We start from the raw sequence: 22,826 nt of genomic DNA on the forward strand, positions 1-22,826 counted from the left end.
CTTGATATTGCAATATTTGAGTTTTCAGTAATACAGTATCAAGAACATTGTAGCGTCCGTTATCCGCAGACAGATGGCGTAGTTTGTTCACCGAAGAGGAGGGCAGTGGGAACGATGCCGATGACGTAGTCCTTTGGCGCGCTGCTGTTAAAAATTCAAAACCCTTCGCCACAAACCGTTCAGAGCAGTGCCGTGCTGTTGCAATCTGTTGAACAGTTTCTCAATTGTAGCTAAGAGCTCTACAAAAAATATTGGTAAGTGTGTTATACTTAGTTAACGTTACTTATGTCTTGACTTTTTCTTAGTTGTGAAATGTAGCCAGTTAGCTAGTTGACTAACAACAACGTTAAATACTGTAGCTATCTTAAATAAATTATTAACGTATCTAGCTAACGCGTTAGCCAGCGAACTAAGTTATATTGTGGCTAACTAGTTAGTTCGCGAAGAAATCGAAACAAACACATAACTAATAACTTGGTCAAAAGAAAGTAAGCTAGCTAATACATGAGCGAACACGTTTGTTAGGTTGAGTGGGTCGTTTATAGCTAGCTACATGGAAATAACTTGGCTTACTATAATTACCTAGAATGTCAACCACTCGGCTTACGACAAGTTGTTTTTTCGTGTACAGTGATGTCGTGGGACTTCTTTGTGCCTGTGTGCGTGGGTGACCTGGTGAAGACTGGGGGCATTAACCAGTACGTGGTTCAGGATGTCGTCTCCCCTAAACAACTGCCCTCCCATCTCAAAAGTAAATATCCCGTAGTTTGTTAGACTTATAATTGTTAGACTATTGTCCTCCTGAAATCTGACCAAGTAACTTAACTTTCTAGGTTTCAAGGCTGCATTGAGAAGCCAGGGTCCATTGTGTATCCTGGAACACTTCGACACGGGTTACACGGTGCTGCAGTGAGTAACTTTATATTTACCAAAATTCTTGTATTTTTATTTATTTCTCAAACCGACCACAATTCTGTTTCTTGAGTATTGACCGATGTTGCATACTATTGTATGTCTCAGGCATTGCCATAAAGTGGACATGAGTGTGAAAGAGGACACCCTGGAGTTACTCATACAAGGTCAGTGTTTGTGATGGTGTGTATTGAAATGTCTCAACCTATTCACATGATGGCATACCTGTGCCTGCTAATGCTCACTATACAGCCAAAGTCCTCATCCGTATTTCATTGCTTTCTCTATTAGTGGTGAGTGGCCTGTCCGTCTCCCTGCCCTCCCTCCTCCTCAACGCCTCACTCTCTGCCCCGGACCGCAAGGAGCAGCTCAATGCTGTCAAAATGAGTGTATTCCTCCTCTGCAAGCTCACAGAAACCCTGGAGAGTGACTCGTACAGGCAGAGTATCATCACTGCACCCAGTAAGGTAGGTCTTTCTGCACCCAGTCATATTTGAATCTGTAGTCTCATAGCATGCTCACTAGTCATTTAATACATCCACTAATGCCCAGTGATGAGATCATGGCAAGTATGAGCTAATCAGGCTGAGCGATTGTGTGCTCCTTCTTCCTGATTGGTGGGTAATCTTGGCAGTGTGGTGAAGATTGGCTGCTCTGCTGTAAGGGCCCACCTAGAGTAAACTAGTAGTCCTCCTCACCCTCTGCCCATCCCAGAGATATGGGAGAAGGCAGGACGGAGGCTGCTGAAAGTGTTTGTCTTATTGTCTGTGTGAGTATATGTATCAGTTGGCAAGGAGACACACATCTTTGTTGGTGGCCTTTGCTATGGCTATGAACATTTTCTTTGGTAATCTGAGGGCATTCAAAAACTACACCCAGATCTTTGTGACCGCTATGCATAGTGGCCTCATCAATAAGGAGTCACACTGTAACTGCATACGGATAGTAGAGTGTATCCTCAGTCATTCTAGAATCTCAAACCTCCTGAGTCCTGTACTGAGTTGACAGTTTGAAGTGAACTTTCTTTCTCTCGACACCCTCAGGGCAGTAAGAAGGGGAAGGCTGCAGGAGAAGGTCTACTACAATGGGACTCTGAGAGGGAGACGGTGCTGCAGGCTCTAACCCAGCTCCTTCAGCTGGACATCCGCTCCCTCTGGAGCCTCTCTTTGGTCGAGGAGGAGTTCATCAGGTGAGAGGGCCAGACTGTGGATGAGTGTGTGGGGCTGGAGGAAACATGGGTTTGTGGCGTTTCACTCTCTAGGTAGAGAACATGGTGAGCGATGAGCAGCAGTCTACATTACTTACAGGATACTTGTGTCCTCAGCTGTGTGACATGCTGCTGCTATAAGCTCCTGGAGAACCCAACCATCAGCCATGTGAAGAACAAGCCCACCAGAGACGCCATCATCCACCTGCTGGGGGTGCAGGTCAAGAAATACAACCACCTCCTGGGTCAGTAACTCACCACCCCCAAACCACTTATTAGACAGCTCCATAGAACCTATGCTGATGCATTTTAATGTTATTGCTCCACTGCCTTTTTATTAGTAGTATGGTCTTCAAGTGAAGCATTGTACTGATGTACTCTCTCATCATCCACAGGTGCCAGTGTGAAGGTGATCCAGCTGCTGCAGCACTTTGAGCAGCTGTCGTCAGTGTGTGCCCAGGCTGTGTCTGTGTGGAGCACTGAGTATGGAGTCAAGGCTATCATAGGAGAGGTCATGAGGTCAGTCGAAGAGATTCCTTTTTTTATCTGTCTTATTTTCTGCAAGAATGTCTTTAAAGTCCCCATGTCCTTTTTGTCCCTGTTTATGAAGTGTTGCGAGAAACAAATTAGGGACTTGTTGAGTGGGCGTGTGTGAAGTCTGTGTCTCTCTGTTCTGATGCCCTGTTGTCTATACTGACCCTCATCTCAGAGAGATCGGTCAGAAGTCTAGTGAGGAGCTGGCCAGAGAGGGATCAGGGGTCAAGGCCTTCTCCAGCTTCCTGTCTGAACTCGGCACCCTGGTCCCCGACACCATGATCCCCAACATCAGTGTGTTACTCACACACCTGGAGGGAGAGGTAGCACACACACCATGATCCCTAACACCAGATTGATAGTACTACTTCTTCCTTTGAAATTGTGCTGCCTTTGATTATCAATCACAATGTCCTTACTATCTAGTCATTACTGAATGTTCGATCCTTCTCCCTGTGTCTGCAGAGCCCCAGTCTGCGTGTGGCAGTGTGTGAAGTGTTGGGAGAGGTTCTGGTCAGGGTCCTTAGTGGAGATGGGCTGGATGAGTCTGGCAAAGCTGACAGGGACCGCTTCATGGACACACTGCAGGAGCACCTCCACGACACACACTCCTACGTCAGGGCCCGAGTGCTGCAGGTCTACACACGCATCGTCAACAGCAAGGTGCGAGTGTGTGTGCTTACGTTTGTCTAAAAGCGATTCCCAAACAACAGTATTGATGTATGACACAATTCCGGGAACTACTTGCACTGTTATGAATCTGCAGTATGTTCACTAGTCATTTAATACATCCACTAATGCCCAGTGATGAGATCATGGCAAGTATGAGCCAATCAGGCTGAGAGATTGTGTGCTTCTTCCTCCTGATTGGTGGGTAATCTTGGCAGTGTGGCGAAGATTGGCTGCTCTGTTGTAAGGGCCCACCTAGAGTAAACTAGCAGTCCTCCTCACCCTCTGCCCATCCCAGAGATATAGGAGAAGGCAGGACGGAGGCTGCTGAAAGTGTTTGTCTGCTTGTCTGTGAGAGTATGTATCAGTTGGCAAGGAGGCACAAATCTTTGTTGGTGGCCTTTGCTATGGCTATGAAAATTTTCTTTGGTAATCTGAGGGCATTCAGAAATCTTAGTGACGGCAATGCGGTGGCCTCATCATTTAGTAAAGTCACCAACACTCCTGTGCTGGTTTGAGTTTGAAGTGAATTGTCCCTCAACATCAAATCCCCATTTGATTGTCGTTTCCTCAAAGGCGCAGAAATTATTTGAATTATTTATTTACTGCCAAAACCTGATTGTTTTGTTTTTTAGGGAAAGAAGACTAGGAGAGAATTACTTCCTCTGGGATTACTGAGCGGTCCTCTGTGTGATTTCTCCCCCAGGCTCTGCCCTTGAATAGGTACAGTGAAGTGATGGGGTTGGCAGTGGGAAGGCTGATGGACAAATCCATCAACGTGGTCAAGAGTGCCATCCAGCTACTGGCTGCCTTCATTGCACACAACCCCTACAGCTGCAAGGTGCGCACGTACACACACACGCTCAAACAACCACTACAGCAAAGTACACACACAACACCTAAAGTGTCTTACAATTGTGTTTGTTTCATTTGCAGTTGAGCAGTGCTGACCTGAAGAAACCCCTGGAGAAGGAGATGGCTCAACTCAGAGAGCTTAGAGAGAAACTGCAGGAAAACGCACCTGGTAAATTATACACCACCTTTTTATATATACCACTTCATTTAACACATCCCTAAAATTTACACCTTCAATCTTTGATATAAAGCTCAATGATGAGACCAAGGCGAATGCGAGCCAACTGAAAGAGGGTTGGGATGCGTCTCGATTGGCCGGTAATCTTGTCAGTGTAGCGGAGATTGGCTACTCTGCTGTAAGGGCCGGCCTACAGTGACTTGGCCCCACCCACATCTTTCTCCCGCTAAAGAAACACTGTAGAGAATAGTGGGAGGGTGCTGACAGTGTGGCTGACGTGTGTTTGTTTGTCTGTGTGAGGCAGGGAGAAACCCAGCTCTCCTCAATATTCAGTTGGCCATGAGCGTTCTTCTTTGTTAATCTGAGGGTTTTGTAACCATAGAAATAGCTTCCATTCATTCTGAAGTCCTCTACTTCATCTTCTACCTCTTTTGTCCAAACAATATTTATAATTAAAGGGAAACTTCACTTTTTGTATAATTAAAGGGAAACTTCACTCAAATTGTTTTTAATTTTTTTCCCCATTAATCCACAGTTGATACAGTTCCAAAATGTTTCACAGTCAAGTTTTCAAGATATTGGACATTCAGTAAGCAAAATATCACCTGCCACATCATCATGATGCAAAATGATTTTAGTGGATTTTCCCTTTGACCACATTCCTTTTGTCTCTCCGTCCAGTGGCAGTGATCAAGGCCTCAGAGCTGTGGGCCGCTATGGAGCCTGAGCTGCTCCTCACCGTCAGAGCAGAGCTGGAGCCCACCAGTGAGGGAGAGGGGGAGCAGCAAGAGGAAGAGGCTGGAGAGGAGGATGACGACAGGGCCACCGCCATACAGATCGCCCAGTTCCTCCGCGTCAACAAATACCGGTAGAGTGAAACGATATCTAAATACAGGGCCCAGTTTTTCAAAAGTCATCTATCTGGATTTCGACTAACGGATAGGATTAAATGCATAGAAATAGAGTGGGGGACTCCCGTGCTATTCATTCTATTTCTATGCATTTAATCCTATCCGATAGGTGAAATCTGTGACTAGTTTTAGCTCAAGGAAACCATTCCCAACATTATTACAAATCATGTAGTAAAAACTGTTTATAGAAGTCAGATACCGATTGGCATTCCAAGCTGAACCCTACAGGGATCACATAATGATCAATTTAATAACTGATTGTTTGTGTTTCAGGAATGCAGTGCGTCTGTGTGTGCGAGCCCACAGCCTGTTCCCAGAGTCTGAGATGTTCTCGTCTCTGACCACTCTCACCCCAGAGACTCTCTTGGAAACACTGGCTCTGCTCTTTAAAGGTACAGAACACTATCCATCTGTCAATCACATCCCGATGCACGTATATTGGTTAAGTGTAGGAGATAGAAAAAAGCAATCATTCTGAAAATGTTGGGTCATTTAGCGAATGCTCTTATCTAGAACCGACTTACAGTAAGTGCATGTTGAAAGAACCACATAAAACAAGCCTAGTAAGTAAACTCTATTCAGAACTAACCAGCACTCTGCTAAAAGAGTAAAATTCACTCAAATGGATTAAGCAAATTATTCAGTAGCGAGCCTTGTAAGTAAAACTTGTAAGTAAAAAAAAAAATCAGTGCTAGAATAAGAGTGATAACTAATCAAAATCTAATTGATAAAGGTCAATCTAGCGTTGTCTGCTTTCAGCAGTGTGGGAGGTGTAGTTTCATATGACAGCATTACTGATGGAGTGGGTGATAATGTTTTCTACTGGTGAATCACCCAAACCCAGCTCCAACACCTGATTTTTAAAAACTAATCAACAATTCGTCTTCATTTTAGACCACTATTTAGTTGAATCATGTGGACTGGAACAAATGCGTGCTCACACTGTGGCAGGAGTTAAGCTGTTCACATCTGCTCTCAGGAGAACATGTTCTAATCTGACCTCTCTTTTCCCCTGTGTCCCTGTTCCTCCCCAGGTCCTGACCAGGACACCTCTGAGATCAGAGAGGACCTGCCTCCCACCCCCCAGAAGGAGGGAGCAGGGGATGGAGGGAAGGAAGGGGTGGAGGAGAGCGAGCTGAAGAAACAGGAGATGCTGGTGCAGTATCTGAGAGACACTGAGAGCTTCGCCCTGCAGGTGGAGAGAGCCATCGCCGTCATCAACACCATGCTCTACTGGAAGACTACCTCTGGTACAAACACACACCTCATCTTACCTACACATGCATTACCGTCATCACCTGTACAGTCAACATCTCACCCCAATGACTCCATGCATGTATTCTGAGACTATGTAATGTGTGGGGTATTGAGAAATGACTGTCCCCCCCCCTGTGTGTGTCAGTTGTCCAGGAGGCGGTGCAGTTCTGTGTGACAGTATGTGAGTTCAGTGTGGCGAACTCTCTGACTGGCGTGAGGAGGATGCTGCCTCTGGTCTGGTCTACTGACGCTGCCATTAAAGATGCTGTGGTGCAGGCCTACAGACGTCTATACCTCAACCCCCAGGGAGACAACACCAGGTACACACACACCTTCAAACTATTGCCACAAGCACTTTCTATCAACCCAACAGGTCCCTCGATCCACCTACCAATTTTCAGATGGTTAAGTTATTTTTAAAGTGGTAATGTCTTCCCATGTGAAATTGCGAAGCAGTGCTAGTGACATTATAATGGTATTGTGAGTAATTGGAACTGCGTCTTGTCTGCTGAAACAGCCTTAGTGGGAACCTGCGATCTTCATTCCAGCTCCTCAGCCATTCCCCCAAGAGGTTTCAACTCTCAGGCTGTGTTTTATAGACATGCAGCCCAATTCTGATCTTATTTTCACTAATTGGTCTTTTGACCGATTAGATCATCTCTGAAAAAGATTTGATGTGAAAAGATTTGTGATTGGTTAAAAGACCAATTCTTGCAAAAAATATATAAATCAGAATTGTGCTGCCTGTTTGAACACAGCCTGTGTTACATTTTCTGCTGTGAATTTGTTAATCTGGCTCCCACTGGCACATTGCTGCTGGAAAAGATGCAGACTCAAGGTAGAATTGGGGTGGGAAATTGCACAATGTCTTGGAGCAACTTCATCCACCTCCAATGGGCTGTGCATGGGATTTGGAGATGATCTCTCTGGTGACTGACTGTCTCTCTCGCTCCCTCAGGGCTAAAGCTCAGACTCTAGTGGACAGTCTGTCTGAGCTGATGGTGGACGCCTCTCTGGGGACCATCCAGTGTCTGGAGGAGATAGTGAGTTTCTCGTTCTTATTACTCTGTTTTATCTGATCAATCCTGTCTGTCATCAATACTACCCAGTGATTGAGTTAGCCCTTTCTCTTTGCTGATTACTCTATCCATCCTGTCTTTCAATTATACTAACCCCCGTTCTCTCTCTCATCTGATCTGTTCCAACCTGTTGTCTCGCGCGTCCCAGGTCCAGGAGTTCTTTGGCGGTGGCAGCAGCCTCCAGTCCACGGTAGTGCAGGTTCTGTGGGAGAGGTTCACTGGCAAACGAGAGACCTCCAGCCTGCACAGACGGGCAGCAGTACTGCTTCTGGGAATGGCTGCACGGTAAGGCCCACTCACGAACACAAGTTCTTCCTCCACACCTGTGTTTTTAAGTCCCATTTGACTTCTTGCCCAATGATGAGACCAAGGCGAATGCGAGCCAACTGAACGAGAGGGTTGGGTTCTCCCTTGTCTCGATTGGCCGGTAATCTTGGCAGTGTAGCGGAGATTGGCTGCTCTGCTGTAAGGGCCGGCCTACAGTGACTTGGCCCCACCCACATGTTTCTCCAGGTAAAGAAACACAGTAGAGAATAGTGGGAGGGTGCTGACAGTGTGACTGGTTTGTTTGTCTGTGTGTGTCTGTGTGAGGCAGGGAGAAATTCACCTCCATATTCAGTTGGCCATGAGCGCACTTCTTTGGTAATCTGAGGGCTTCTACACCGGTATGTGTCTTTCGGAGGGGTTGGGTTAAAAGCGGAAGTCAAATTTCGGTTGGACCTTGTGTAATTGACCAATACATTGATCTTAATCTTTGTTTAATGAGACTCTGATCCAAGTTCAGTTTTGCACTTAACCTCCCAATGACAATGTTCCCTTAATGACGTAAGGTAAACTGTTCCTATGTCTGCTCCTATTGTAAACTCCTACCTTTGGCTCTTGGCTTTCTCAGCAGTTTGACGTTGGTTAATTTCTCCACTAATCCTCATTAAGGCGTCCGCATGCTTCCCAGCCGAAACTGTTCGGAAGAGTTTGTGCATATATTATTACAACATCTTGTGACATTTTGTTAGTTTTGGACTGGAGGCGAGCTGAAGTCTATGCCCCTTGGTCGGTGATTGGTCAACAGTAGGGATTCTTCAAAGTCTTTGTCTTTCAACGAGAGAAGACTTGTTTTCATGCAGTTTGTCATTGAGAACTGCACCAAACATCTTAGTTAGATGTAAAATTGCGCGACTAAGATCTCCTCAGCAAAAAAAAGTCTAAATGCATGACCGATTTCTTGAGTTATCTTAGATTAATTCACACTATTTTGAGTGTACTGGCTACAGTGTCTCAAAATGGACAAATAGTACTATTGCTGCTTTTTTTCTCGTTTTCAAGTGAATGTCTTTTAAGGGAGTATGCGAGCACACGTTTGGCTAGCCAAACTGAAGCATGCTGACGCCTTTAGTCTCTGAATAGGAGCACAGCAGAGCACACTGACTTCTCTGCATTGAGTCTAAGTCACGACCACAGATAAATCTGGGCTCACCGCCAGGGTTTTCAATGAAGAACGAGCGTTTTAAACACACATTCAGTCTCCTTCAAAGACAGCCACTGCTGGAGGGGAGGGGGGTGGAGAGAGAGGGGGACTATCTGCAGTCCACCCACACTGGACTGGACAATACCGTGCCTCCTCTCTCTCTCTTTCCACGCAGGCAGCATTCATAACCTGTTTAATCCTCCTCTCACGTCCTCTAACCCTCCCTCCCACACACATTATCCCTCATAGACAGGGACTGTGTATGTTCTGCGGTGGGCCGAGCACAGATGAGATTATTAATTAATCTGGAGCCTGGGCATAATTTAAATGTCATCCCTTACTACTCTGTGTGTGTGTAGGCGTAGCAGTAAATGTACATACTGCCAAGAACCTAATTTGTGCACCACACACTAAAGTTGCCGTGTGTATTAGCATGTTTGTATGCGTGTTCTTGTATCAGATTAATGTGGCATTTTAGATTGCGTGTTCAATGTGTAGACTAATGTAATTGTGTATTTCTCTGTGTAGAGCGGAGAGGGAAGTGGTCCTCAGTAACCTGGACACTCTGTGCTCTGTGGCTCTGGGAGAGAAGGTGACTGAAGACTTCCTACTGGCCAGAGACTCTGTTATCACCATCTGTAACATCACTGACCATGTTAGGGTAAGACCACATGTAGATTCCCAGCCTAGACTTTGTAGAGGTCTAGGGCTGTCCCAGACCCCAAAAAAAGTTATGTTCTTTCCACCAATCGATTGGTTGAAATTAAGTAGTGTATTTTTCCATATAGACACCACACCCTATGTGTTTTGAATAAAATCAACTATACTGAACAAAAATATAACCACACCGTATAAAGCGTTGGTCCCATTTTTCTTGAGCTGAAATAAAGATCCCAGAAATGTTCCATGCGCAAAAAAAAGCATATTAATCTCTAATTTTGTGCACAAATTTGTTTACATCCCTGTTAGTGAGCAATTCTCCTTTGCCAAGATAATCCATCCACCTGACAGGTGTGGCATATCAAGAAGCTGATTAAACAGCATGATCATTACACAGGTGCAAAAGCTGAATAAAATATGCATATCTAGGTACTTTCCGCATATGCTGGAATTGTAGGCAAATTCATGAAAAACAGGAAGGAAAACACAGGTGCACCTTGTGCTGGGTACAATAAGTCAACTTTAAAATGTGCAGTTTTGTCACAACACAATGCCACAGTAAGAGTGGGCGATATACCGGTTTGATAGTAAAAACCGGTATTGTGCCGCGCCATGATATGGATTTAGCAATATCATGGATACCGCGATTTATTCAGAATTCATAAATCCGAATTTTGCATCAATATTTTTTTGTTCCAAATTTCAACTGAGTGATAGTACTAAGTAGCTACATCTTTTTTTTATTTTTTTTATCCAACCTTTCTTGGTTCTTACGAATAAAAGAATGTATGTTAATATGTTGACCTATTTTTATGAGCGCACGTCGCATGCACTTGTTGCACGCATGTAGTGCTAGCAACAAAGAAGTGTGCAGGCAGCTGCAGTTAGGAGGCAGGTTAACTATTGGGGGAAAACTTTACAATCCAGGATGAGCGAAAACACAGAAATTGATGTTGCTCAAGAGCAGGAGGATAAATTGGTTAAGAAGAAAGGGGGCACCTCTGTTGTTTGGAACTGGTTTGGCTTTAAAATCTCCGACCCCGACCAAAACACTACCCTATGCAAGTTGTGTCGTCGTGTTGTCTTAGCAAAAGGTGGAAACACGACCAACCTGTTCAATCACTTAAAAAACATACATGTCCGTGAGTATGAACAATGCACCAGAATGCGTGAGACAGTAAGCCCAGGAGCTCGCCCGAAGACAAGCCAGACTCGCACTCAACAATCAATTATATCATCATTTGCTGCCGGTACTTGCTATGAGAAGACGAGCAAAAAATGGATAGACATCACAGCTGCGATTACAAATCACATAGCGAAGGACATGGTACCGATTCAAACTGTGGAGAAAGAGGGGTTCAGAAAGTTGATTCAAACTCTGGACCCAAGATATGAGATCCCGAGCCGCAAATATTTTAGCCAAAAATGCCTGCCACAGCTTTACACAGAATGCTGGGACAGAGTTTACAGTGAGATAAATAACATTCCATTCTTCTCCACTACTGCCGATCTATGGTCAAGTCGTACCACAGAACCTTATATAAGCCTCACAATCCATTACATAGACGGTGACTGGAAACTGAAAAGTAAGTGCCTACAGACGTCTTATTTCCCAGACGACCACACCGGGGAAATAATTGCAGGTGGGCTGAGGGACATACTGTCGTCCTGGGGATTAAAAGAGTCGCGTCAAGTTTGTATGACGACCGACAGCGGATCGAACATGATCAAGGCATTGCAGCTGAACAAGTGGGCAAACCTTGGATGTTTCGGACACAGGCTGCACAATGCTATTGGTAAGTTTCAGGACTGTAGCCTAGGCCTACCCTGTATGATGCTTATTATTAAGAAAAAATACAGCTCACATCAGCCATGTACCGTAGGCTAAATCTAAGCACATCAGATTTGTAAAATGTGTAACAGTTGAATGTAAATGCCGTAAATCCTCAAACAAAGATTAAAAGTTATATTGTATTGTGATTTCTATATAAAAATGCATTATTATTAATTATTATTGTATTGTGATTCGATTATTTTTCACCCTATTATTTTGATTTCTTATTCCCAATTTCCAGAGAGGAGTGTCCAAAACGCTCCCGGGCCACAGGGGTGTGCGATTTCCCGGGCCACAGGGGTTTGCAAAAAGGTGGTTAGCACGTTCTCATACAGCTGGAAAAAGCAGAAGGCCCTGATGACAGCACAGAATGAACTAAGCCTGCCCCTGCACAAGCTCATCACAGAATCTCCGACAAGGTGGGGATCTCGTCTGAAAATGATGGAAAGAGTCCTGGAGCAGGAAAAGGCCATTACACAGGTCCTGGCAGGGGACAAAAAGACACGGCACCTTGTACCTACCTGGCAAGACATCCAGGTCTTGGAATCAGTCACAGCAGCACTGAAGCCACTCCAGGACTTTACAGATGCCCTGTCAGGAGAAGCGTATGTGAGCGTGTCCTATTTGAAGCCTGTCATCAATCTGTTAAATGCAGAGGTTCTAAATCTGAGCAAGGACGATACAGAACTGACCAAAGAGATCAAGATCAAGGTTCTTGATTACTTGAATAACAAGTACACTGACCCTGCAACAGATGAGCTGCTCTCCATGGCTACCTTTCTAGATCCAAGGTTCAAGACCAGGTACATGTCCGCTGAGAAACTGGAGGACATTAAGGTATTTATTCATTTGTTCTTGTTTTATTGCTTCAAATGTAAAGCACTTTGGGCTGCATTTTATGTATGAAAGGTGCTATACAAATAAAGTTTAATTATTTTCATTTTTTAAGGTGAGAGCTGCCTCAGAGACCGAAGCCCTCCTGGTGGAGAACACAGCCCTGGGAAAATCGTCTCTTGCAGAGGATCACACTGACAGGGAGAAAGAAGCTTCCACTGCTCATCAATCAGGCAAGAAGCCCAAGAAGAGCCTTGGGAGCTTCTTTAAGCAGACCAGCAGTGCACCTGCCTCATGTTCAGAGAGGCAGATCATTGAGCAAGAGCTGAATAGCTACATTCTGGCAACGGCAGCAGACAGCGAGTCTGATCCTTTGGAGTGGTGGCGATTTCACGGATCTAATTTTCCACGTGTGAGTTGTCTGGCAAAGAAATACTTATGCATCCCTGCCACAAGTGCCCCCTCTGAGAGGGCATTCAGCACTGGGGGCAATGTGGTGACATGTCACAGGGCAGCACTAAAGCCAGAAACAGTCAACATGCTGGTATTCCTGGCACGGAACTTGTGAAGAAAGTTCTAGTGAAGATTTGTTGATATTGTTGATAATTGATGGTTGAGGCTTGAAAGGTTTAGTTTCAAACGGTTAGTTTTTTACATATCTACGGACCGTAGCCAAAACAAACACACGTATTTGAATTTGTAATTACCTTATTTTCTTTATCTCCTGTTATTTTTTATTTAATTTTACTTAATATCTAATTTATATATATATATATATATATAGGCCTACCTACCTCATGTTTACGGAATGCATGTTTGCACAATACAAATAAAAACTTTTCAGGTCCATACGGTCCAATGCCTCACTCTTTCTGGTTATATAAGGTTCAAATACATATTTTTCCTTAACTAATATAATTTAACCAAGAAGGGATATTAAAATGTGATTCATATTTTTTTACGTCATATATCGTGATATCATATCGATATCGTCTGGACAGTGGAAAATATCGTGATATGAATTTTAGCTCATATCGCCCACCCCTATGCCACAGATGTCTCAAGTTTTGAGGAAGCGTGTAATTGGCATGCTGACTGCAGGAATGTCCAACAGAGCTGTTGCCAGATAATTTAATGTTCATTTCTCTACCATAAGCCGCCTCCAATGTCGTTTTAGAGAATTTGGCAGTACATCAGACCGGCCTCACAACCGCAGACCACATGTAACCACACCAGCCCAGTACCTCCACATCTGGCTTCTTGACCTGCGGGATTGTCTGAGGGGGAGGGGATGCTGAGGAGTATTTTTGTTTTTATTATGGGGAAAACTCATTCTGATTGGCTGGTCCTGGCTCCCAAGTGGGTGAGCCTATGCACAATCGTGAAATCCATAGAGTAGGGGCCTAATGAATTTATTTCAATTGACTGATATTCTTTTATGAACATGTTGCGTTTTTATATTTTGGTTCAGTATATATGCACGGAGCTTGTCTGATGCTTTAAGCACGCTTTTTTAAATGAAATAATTAAGACACACAAATGACTCATGCGGGAGCCCGATGGCCGTGCTGTGTTAAAAAAATAAACGGTAAGTGCCTGTGACTGGCGCATGTTGTCTCTCTTTCCTCCCTGCTGCAGAGAACAGGCACCACAGCAAGTGTTTATCGCACTGTCCATACTGAAGCTGCAACATAATTACAGCCATTTCGTTTCCTACTTGTTTCTGACTGGAGTTCTGTTACCGAAATACCTAATTTGTTTAGGAAAAACATTCCCTCAACCCTTGATCTCTTTATGTGAACGTATGCATTGCATGCACTTGACCAATATGTCCTGACCTATAGCCTATCATAATCGCATCAATAAATTGGTTATAACAAACTGAACACCGTAACACTGGCAGCTTCATTAAATAGTACCCGCAAAACACCAGTCTCAACGTCAACAGTGAAGAGGCGACTCCGGGATGCTGACCTAGGCAGAGTTGCAAAGGAAAAAGTCCAGTGTCTGTGTTCATTTGCCCATCTTAATCATTTATTTTTATTGGCCAGTCTTGAGATATGGCTTTTTCTTTGCAACTCTGCCTAGAAGGTCAGCATCCCGGAGTCGCCTCTTCACTGTTGACGTTGAGACTGGTGTTTTGCGGGTACTATTTAATGAAGTTGCCAGTTGAGGACCTGTGAGGCGTCTGTTTCTCAAACTAGACACTCTAATGTACCGTAATTTTCGGACTATAAGCCGCGCCTTTTTTCCCATTTTTCGACCCTGCGGCTTATATAACGGTGCGGCTAATCTATGGATTTTTACAGCTAACGGCCACTAGAAGACCTCCTAAATCTATGGAATTTACAGGTTACAGTCTACCAACTTTAACTCTATGGGCTCTATGACCGATCCGCGCCCCCCACCTTTAAGCGGCGGGCTCCAGCAGGAAAAGCTAGAGGCCGGAAAAGAGTGAGACAGGTAGCGCGTAAAAGTGGAACCGAGAGTGGTACGAGAGACAGAACGAGAGCAAGACAGACAGACATTACGAGAGCGAGACAGTTTGTGCAAAGGAAGTTTTCATGCACAAACCCTCATTATGGAAAACAAACGTAGAAATGCATATGATGCAGCTTTTAAGTTAAAGGCAGTCAATATGGCTGTCAAAACATCCACGATCATTAACGGGTTCCGAAAGGCTGGACTGCTGCTTGATGAAGAGGAGAACGCCGCCACAGCTGAGGCCCTTCAGAGGCTGTTCGATTCCGACAGTGACGAAGAGGAGTTTGTTGGTTTTGAGAGCGACAACGAAGGAGAGAGGAGAGTGGCTGACGAAGCCACCCTGAGCCTGTTCGTTTCCAACACTGAAGATGAGGACTTTGGTGGTTTTAGTACGCAGGAAGAAGACGGAGATGAGGATTAATGACTTGACTTTTCTGGTTACAGCCGTGTACTGCACCTTAGCCTAAAAAGATGAAGACGAGGATTAATGACTTTTCTGGTAGGCTGATTACCGTATATTTTAAGCAGCCGTGTTGCTGCAACTTTAGGCTTACGCGCTTACTGTCGTGTTACAGGCACTTTATTTTGCACTTTAAAAAAAACACATTTAATTTAGCCATTGATATTGCCTCGTCAAGCGCTGTAAGCTTTGTTTTTTGTTATGGTACTACTGTAGGCTATAATGTAGATAAATATTCAAAGATGTGCACACTTTTTCAAGGTTTTTCAAAAATAACCAAAGTTAAGTGGTTAAATGATTGTGACGCTATTAACTAATTTTGCTGGGGAACCCCTAGCACTCCCTCAAGGACCACTGGTTGAAAACCACTGCTGTAGATCACTGCCGGTATGTGCGCTGGGAGCGCACCGTTTAAGTATGAAAGTTGAAAAGTTTGTGTGTCTGAAACGCTGTGTGATACAGTACAGTTTACACAGCACAGTATATGTTCTGTAGCTACTATTGCACTAAATGGTAACACTTGAATACGTTATGCAACTTGTTTGTTGAAATGTTAATAAATGGGAGCTTCCTCAAGCAGCCATCTCTTTCCCGACAATCCCCTCTGTGCACGAACCCTTACATATGGTAATTAAACATTAAAACACCTGCGGCTTATAGTCCAGTGCGGCTTATATATGTACACATCATTCAATATCATTCAATTTAGCTGCTGCGGCTTATACTCTGGTGCGCCTTATAGTGCGGAAAATATGGTATTTGTCCTCTTATTCAGTTGTGTACTGGGGCCTCCCACTCTTTCTATTCTGGTTAGAGCCAGTTTGCGCTGTTCTTTGAAGGGAGTAGTACACAGCGTTGTACGAGATCTTCAGTTTCTTGGCAATTTCTCGCATGGAATAGCCTTCATTTCTCAGAACAAGAATAGACTGACGAGTTTCAGAAGAAAGTTATTTGTTTCTGGCCATTTTGAGCCTGTAATCGAACCCACAATTGCTGATGCTCCAGATACTCAACTAATCTCAAGAAGGCCAGTTTTGTTGCTGCTTTAGTCAGCACAACAGTTTTCAGCTGTGCTAACATAATTGCAAAAGGGCAGGTAGCTTAGTGGTTAAGAGCGTTGTGCCAGTAACCGAAAGGTCGCTGATTCTAATCCCCGAGCCGACTAGGTGAAAAATCTGTCTGTGCCTTGAGCAAGTCACTTAACCCTAATTGCGCCTGTAAGTCGCTCTGGATAAGAGCGTCTGCTAAATGACTAATGTATGTATTTTTATTTATTTAAATGTATCTAATGATCAATTAGCCTTTTTAAATGATCAACTTGGATTAGCAAACACAACGTGCCATTGGAACACAGGACTGTTGGTTGCTGATAATGGGCCTCTGTACGCCTATGTAGATATTCCATAAAAAATCAGCCGTTTCCAGCTACAATAGCCATTTACAACATTAACAATGTCTACACTGTATTTCTGATCAATTTGATGTTATTTTAATGGACAAAAAAATTGCTTTTCTTTAGAAAACAAGGACATTTCTAAGTGACCCCAAACTTTTGAACAGTATTGTGTATATACACATACTTCGAGTGCCCTCGGAAAGTATTGAGACCTCTTTACATTTTCACATTTTGTTACGTTACAGCCTTATTCTAAAATTGATTAAATAGTAGTTTTTCCCTCCTCAATCTACACAATACCCCATAATGACAAAGCGAAAACTGATTATTTGAAATGTTTGCTAATTTATTAAAAATAAAAAACAGATCACATTTACAGAAGTATTCAGACCCTTTACTCAGTACTTTGTTGAAGCACCTTCGGCAGCGATTACAGCATCGAGTCTTCTTGGGTATGACGCTAAAAGCTTGGTACACCTGTATTTGGGGAGTTTCTCCCATTCTTCTCTGCAGATCCTCTCAAGCTCTGTCCGGTTGCATGGGGAGCGTTGCTACACAGCTATTTTCAGGTCTCTCCAGAGCTGTTCAAGAAGCTTTCTCATTGTCTGACAGTCTTTAGGTGCCTTTTGGCAAACTCCAAGCGGGCTGTCATGTGCCTTTTTACTGAGGAGTGGCTTCTGTCTGGCCACTCTACCATAAAGGCCTGATTGGTGGAGTGCTGCAGAGATGGTTGTCCTTCTGGAAGGTTCTCCCATGACCAAGGCCCTTCTTCCCCGATTGCTCAGTTTGGCCCGGGCGGCCAGCTCTAAGAAGAGTCTTGGTGGTTCCATACTTCTTCCATTTAAGAATGGAGGCCACTGTGTTCTTGGGGGACCGTCAATGCTGCAGAAATGTTTTTGATACCCTTCCCCAGATCTGTGCCTCGACACAATCCTGTCCCGGAGCTCTACGGACAATTCCTTCGACCTCATGGCTTGGTTTTTGCTCTGACATGCACTGTCAACTGTGGGACCTTATATAGACAGTTGTGTGGCTTTACACACAACTGCTGTAGAAACATCTCAAGGATGATCAATGGAAACAGGATGCTCAATTTCGAGTCTCATAGCAAAGGGTCTGAATACTTATGTAAATAAGGTATTTCTGTTTTATTTTTTTTATACATTTGCTAAAATTCTAATCCTGTTATTGCTTTATCATTATGGGGTATTGTGTGTAGATTGCTGAGAATAAATAAAAAAATCAATTTTAGAATAAGGCTGTAACGTAACAAAATGGGTAAAGTCAAGGTGTCTGAATAATTTCCAAAGGCACTGTATGTGTGTGTGTGTATACAGTTGAAGTCGGAAGTTTACATACACCTTAGCCAAATACAACTAAACTCAGTTTTGCACAATTCCTGACGTTTAATCCTAGTAGAAATTCCCTATTTTAGGTCAGTTAGGATCACCACTTTATTTTAACAATGTGAAATGTCAGAATAATAGTGGAGTGATTTATTTCAGCTTTTTATTTATTTCATCACATTCCCAGTGGGTCAGAAGTTTACATACACTCAATTAGTATTTGGTAGCATTGCCTTTAAATTGTTTAACTTGGGTCAAATGTTTCGGGTAGCCTTCCACAAGCTTCCCACAATAAGTTGGGTGAATTTTGGCCCATTCCTCCTGACAGAGCTGGTGTAACTGAGTCAGGTTTGTAGGCCTCCTTGCTCGCACATTTTTACATTTTAGTCATTTAGCAGACGCTCTTATCCAGAGCGACTTACAGTTAGTGAGTGCACACCTTTTTCATACTGGCCCCCCGTGGGAATCGAACCCACAACCCTGGCGTTGCAAGCGCCATGCTCTACCAACTGAGCTACAGGATGCCGCACACTCTTTCAGTTCTGCCCACACATTTTCTGTAGGACTGAGGACAGGGCTTTGTGATGGCCACTCCAATACCTTGACTTTGTTGTCCTTAAGCCATTTTGCCACAACTTTGGAAGTTTGCTTGGGGTCATTGTTCATTTGGAAGACCCATTTGCGACCAAGCTTTAACTTCCTGACTGATGTCTTGAGATGTTGCTTCAATATATCTACATAATTTTCCTTCCTCATAATGCCATCTATTTTGTAAAGTGCACCAGTCCCTCCTGCAGCAAAGCACCCCCACAGCATGATGCTGCCACCCCTGTGCTTCACTGTTGGGATGGTGTTCTTCGGCTTGCAAGCGTTTCCCCTTTTTCATCCAAACATAACAGTTCTATTGTTGTTTCATCAGACAAGAGGACATTTCTCCAAAAAGTACGATATTTGTCCCCATGTGCAGTTGCAAACTGTAGTCTGGCTTTTTTATGGCGGTTTTAGAGCAGTGGCTTCTTCCTTGCTGAGCGGCCTTTCAGGTTATATCGATATAGGACTCGCTTTACTGTGGATATAGATACTTTAGTACCTATTTCCTCCAGCATCTTCACAAGGTCCTTTTGCTGTTGTTCTGGGATCTATTTGACCCACTGGAATTGTGATACAGGGAATTCTTACTAGGACTAAATGTCAGGAATTGTGAAAAACAGAGTTGTATGTAAACTTCTGACTTCAACTGTGTGGTATGTATGTATACATACAGTGGGGAGAACAAGTATTTGATACGCTGCAGGTTTTCCTACTTACAAAGCATGTAGAGGTCTGTAATTTTTTATCATAGGTACACTTCAACTGTGAGAGACGGAATCTAAAACAAAAATCCAGAAAATCACATTGTATGATTTTTAAGTAATTAATTTGCATTTTATTGCATGACATAAGTATTTGATCACCTACCAACCAGTAAGAATTCCGGCTCTCACAGACCTGTTAGTTTTTCTTTAAGAAGCCCTCCTGTTCTGCACTCATTACCTGTATTAACTGCACCTGTTTGAACTCGTTACCTGTATAAAAGACACCTGTCCACACACTCAATCAAACAGACTCCAACCTCTCCACAATGGCCAAGACCAGAGAGCTGTGTAAGGACATCAGGGATAAAATTGTAGACCTGCACAAGGCTGGGATGGGCTACAGGACAATAGGCAAGCAGCTTGGTGAGAAGGCAACAACTGTTGGCGCAATTATTAGAAAATGGAAGAAGTTCAAGATGACGGTCAATCACCCTCGGTCTGGGGCTCCATGCAAGATCTCACCTCGTGGGGCATCAATGATCATGAGGAAGGTGAGGGATCAGCCCAGAACTACATGGCAGGACCTGGTCAATGACCTGAAGAGAGCTGGGACCACAGTCTCAAAGAAAACCATTAGTAACACACTACGCCGTCATGGATTAAAATCCTGCAGCGCACGCAAGGTCCCCCTGCTCAAGCCAGCGCATGTCCAGGCCCGTCTGAAGTTTGCCAATGACCATTTGGATGATCCAGAGGAGGAATGGGAAAAGGTAATGTGGTCTGATGAGACAAAAATAGAGCTTTTTGGTCTAAACTCCACTCGCCGTGTTTGGAGGAAGAAGAAGGATGAGTACAACCCCAAGAACACCATCCCAACCGTGAAGCATGGAGGTGGAAACATCATTCTTTGGGGATGCTTTTCTGCAAAGGGGACAGGACGACTGCACCGTATTGAGGGGAGGGAGGATGGATGGGGCCATGTATCGCGAGATCTTGGCCAACAACCTCCTTCCCTCAGTAAGAGCATTGAAGATGGGTCGTGGCTGGGTCTTCCAGCATGACAACGACCCAAAACACACAGCCAGGGCAACTTAAGGAGTGGCTCCGTAAGAAGCATCTCAAGGTCCTGGAGTGGCCTAGCCAGTCTCCAGACCTGAACCCAATAGAAAATCTTTGGAGGGAGCTGAAAGTCCGTATTGCCCAGCGACAGCCCCGAAACCTGAAGGATCTGGAGAAGGTCTGTATGGAGGAGTGGGCCAAAGTCCCTTCTGCAGTGTGTGCAAACCTGGTCAAGACCTACAGGAAACGTATGATCTCTGTAATTGCAAACAAAGGTTTCTGTACCAAATATTAAGTTCTGCTTTTCTGATGTATCAAATACTTATGTCATGCAATAAAATGCAAATTAATTACTTAATCATACAATGTGATTTTCTGGATTTTTGTTTTAGATTCCTTCTCTCACAGTTGAAGTGTACCTATGATAAAAATTACAGACCCCTACATGCTTTGTAAGTAGGAAAACCTGCAAAATCGGCAGTGTATCAAATACTTGTTCTCCCCACTGTGTGTGTGTGTATATGTGTATATATATATATATATATATATATATATATATATATATATATATATATATATATATATATGCCTTTATTACAGCAAAGACTAAACAGTTGTGTGAATTGCAGATTATTTATTGGTTAGGCTAATTATCCAAAGCTCCCTTTATTTCATTTTAAAACTAAAATCCTTGATGGCATTTCAAAGCATGAATGACTCGTATGCTGTGTGACGATATGAACGAATTATTGATTTCTATAGTAGCCTATATATTGAAATATAGGCATAAGTAGGTTACAGTATTAATACTAAACAGGATGCGCTCTTAGGCCTACAGCTCAATGGTGGTTATAAAAGGCTACTATAAGATTCCTGCTAATGATAATGACATTACTTATGATGATGATTAAGGAGATGACGAAAAATAAGGGTATAGGATCAAGAGCTGTGTGCATATTATGTGTGACAAACAGGTCCTGTTAGATTACAATATTAGTTTTCTGCCTGTTTGGAACAGTGTAAACAACACTAAATTGTAAGTAATACCAGAGACTGTTCTAACGAAAAAATCTAAAGCCTTTATTACATCATAGCAAAGATTAAAAACAGCCAAATTTTTCAAATTGCTTTATCCTACATTTTGTGGTTGTGGGGCTTGGTGCTCACTGAATCGGTAGGCTATTTAAGCAAACTCAAACTGGCAACAAACAGGATCAGTCTTATTTCTGTAGATATGGATGATTTTATAAAGCCAGGCACGTTTTAAGTTGGGCTATAGATTATATACCTAATTAAGTTGGTTTCCCCTCTCCTCAATTTTCTTAGACAATTAAGGCAAGGGCTGTTTTCTCGTGTCCTCACTCCGCTGCTGCCTCCGCCACATTGTTCTCAACACCAGTTTGCTGGTTAACTTCGCTATTATGCACATAGCAACATAGAGGGAAAGGAACCAATTCAACGGCACACTAAAGATGACATTTCAGAACCGCGGACAGCGACCGCTATCCATTGCGGGAGAAAGCACATTTTTTTGGGTAAAATAATATTATATTTATTAGTGTTGCACCATTATTCTTACAAAATATAACCAATTTCAGTAGCTCATGTCTTCGAGTGATGAACTGTGGCCTCTGCAATGGTTTAGTCCATTGAGACAGGCAGGAATCAGACAGGTGTCTTGTGCACCATGAAAAATATATATTTGCAACTGCTTGTCTAAAGAAATCTCTAACAGCCTATTGACTAAACAATCGACCAGCCAACTAAATGGGGTCAGCCCTATAGAGGTCACTCTTAATGTTTGAAGTGTGTGACGTGATTGAGTTGAATTGTGTCCCTCCCCCCCAGCAATCCAAAGGACCTCCATTCAGACTGCCTCAGGACCACCAGCTCTTTACCTGCCTCACACAGGCCATCGCTGAAGGTACACACACACACACACACACACACACACACACACACACACACACCATCTCTTGAGTGGAAGAATGTAGTGTCTCTGTCCCTGACTGTGTCTTACTGACTGTGTGTCTTGTCCCGCCTCAGGTGTGGTGATGGCGGACCCTCATTGGCAGAGCTTCATGGAGCAGGCTGTCCGTCTGCTGTACTTCCTGGCCGAGTCCCCAGACCAGCTCTGCTCCCACCTCCTCCAGCGCTGCTCTCGCCTGCTATTGGACCAGATCGCAGAGGGCGGGGAGATGTTAGCAAACAAGGATGTCAGCCAATTGCAAGGTGCATCTCCGGACCCTGAGGAGCAGGGAGAACAAGGTGAGCGACTGGGTGGATATTTATTTAGAAAGTTAGTGCACTCTGGTAAAACAACTTCACAAAGTAGTATAAACAGATTACTTTCTACAGTTGTCTGGTTCTCTTTCACTGTGCCTAGTTGTT

General features: G+C 43.7%; 1 protein-coding gene across 1 annotated transcript in view; it reads left to right on the forward strand.

The window, feature by feature from the left end:
* Positions 1-186: 186 nt before the first annotated feature.
* The window catches only part of LOC311127022 (condensin complex subunit 1-like), a 30,065-nt gene continuing 7,425 nt past the window's right edge, over positions 187-22,826 (forward strand). Inside the window, exons 1-21 of the mRNA XM_084158762.1 lie at positions 187-254; positions 632-751; positions 834-909; positions 1,021-1,079; positions 1,204-1,379; positions 1,956-2,101; positions 2,237-2,364; positions 2,515-2,638; positions 2,829-2,976; positions 3,119-3,316; positions 4,029-4,163; positions 4,259-4,346; positions 5,037-5,223; positions 5,540-5,658; positions 6,301-6,516; positions 6,669-6,843; positions 7,482-7,566; positions 7,751-7,887; positions 9,596-9,728; positions 22,284-22,359; positions 22,482-22,703. Coding sequence (XP_084014888.1) covers positions 634-751; positions 834-909; positions 1,021-1,079; positions 1,204-1,379; positions 1,956-2,101; positions 2,237-2,364; positions 2,515-2,638; positions 2,829-2,976; positions 3,119-3,316; positions 4,029-4,163; positions 4,259-4,346; positions 5,037-5,223; positions 5,540-5,658; positions 6,301-6,516; positions 6,669-6,843; positions 7,482-7,566; positions 7,751-7,887; positions 9,596-9,728; positions 22,284-22,359; positions 22,482-22,703 — 2,746 coding nt within the window. The 5' untranslated portion in view covers positions 187-254; positions 632-633. The remainder of the gene's footprint in view (positions 255-631; positions 752-833; positions 910-1,020; positions 1,080-1,203; positions 1,380-1,955; positions 2,102-2,236; positions 2,365-2,514; positions 2,639-2,828; positions 2,977-3,118; positions 3,317-4,028; positions 4,164-4,258; positions 4,347-5,036; positions 5,224-5,539; positions 5,659-6,300; positions 6,517-6,668; positions 6,844-7,481; positions 7,567-7,750; positions 7,888-9,595; positions 9,729-22,283; positions 22,360-22,481; positions 22,704-22,826) is intronic.

This window comes from Coregonus lavaretus (genome assembly GCF_964263955.1).
Source record: "Coregonus lavaretus genome assembly, chromosome: 3".
Classification (NCBI taxonomy): Eukaryota; Metazoa; Chordata; class Actinopteri; order Salmoniformes; family Salmonidae; genus Coregonus; species Coregonus lavaretus.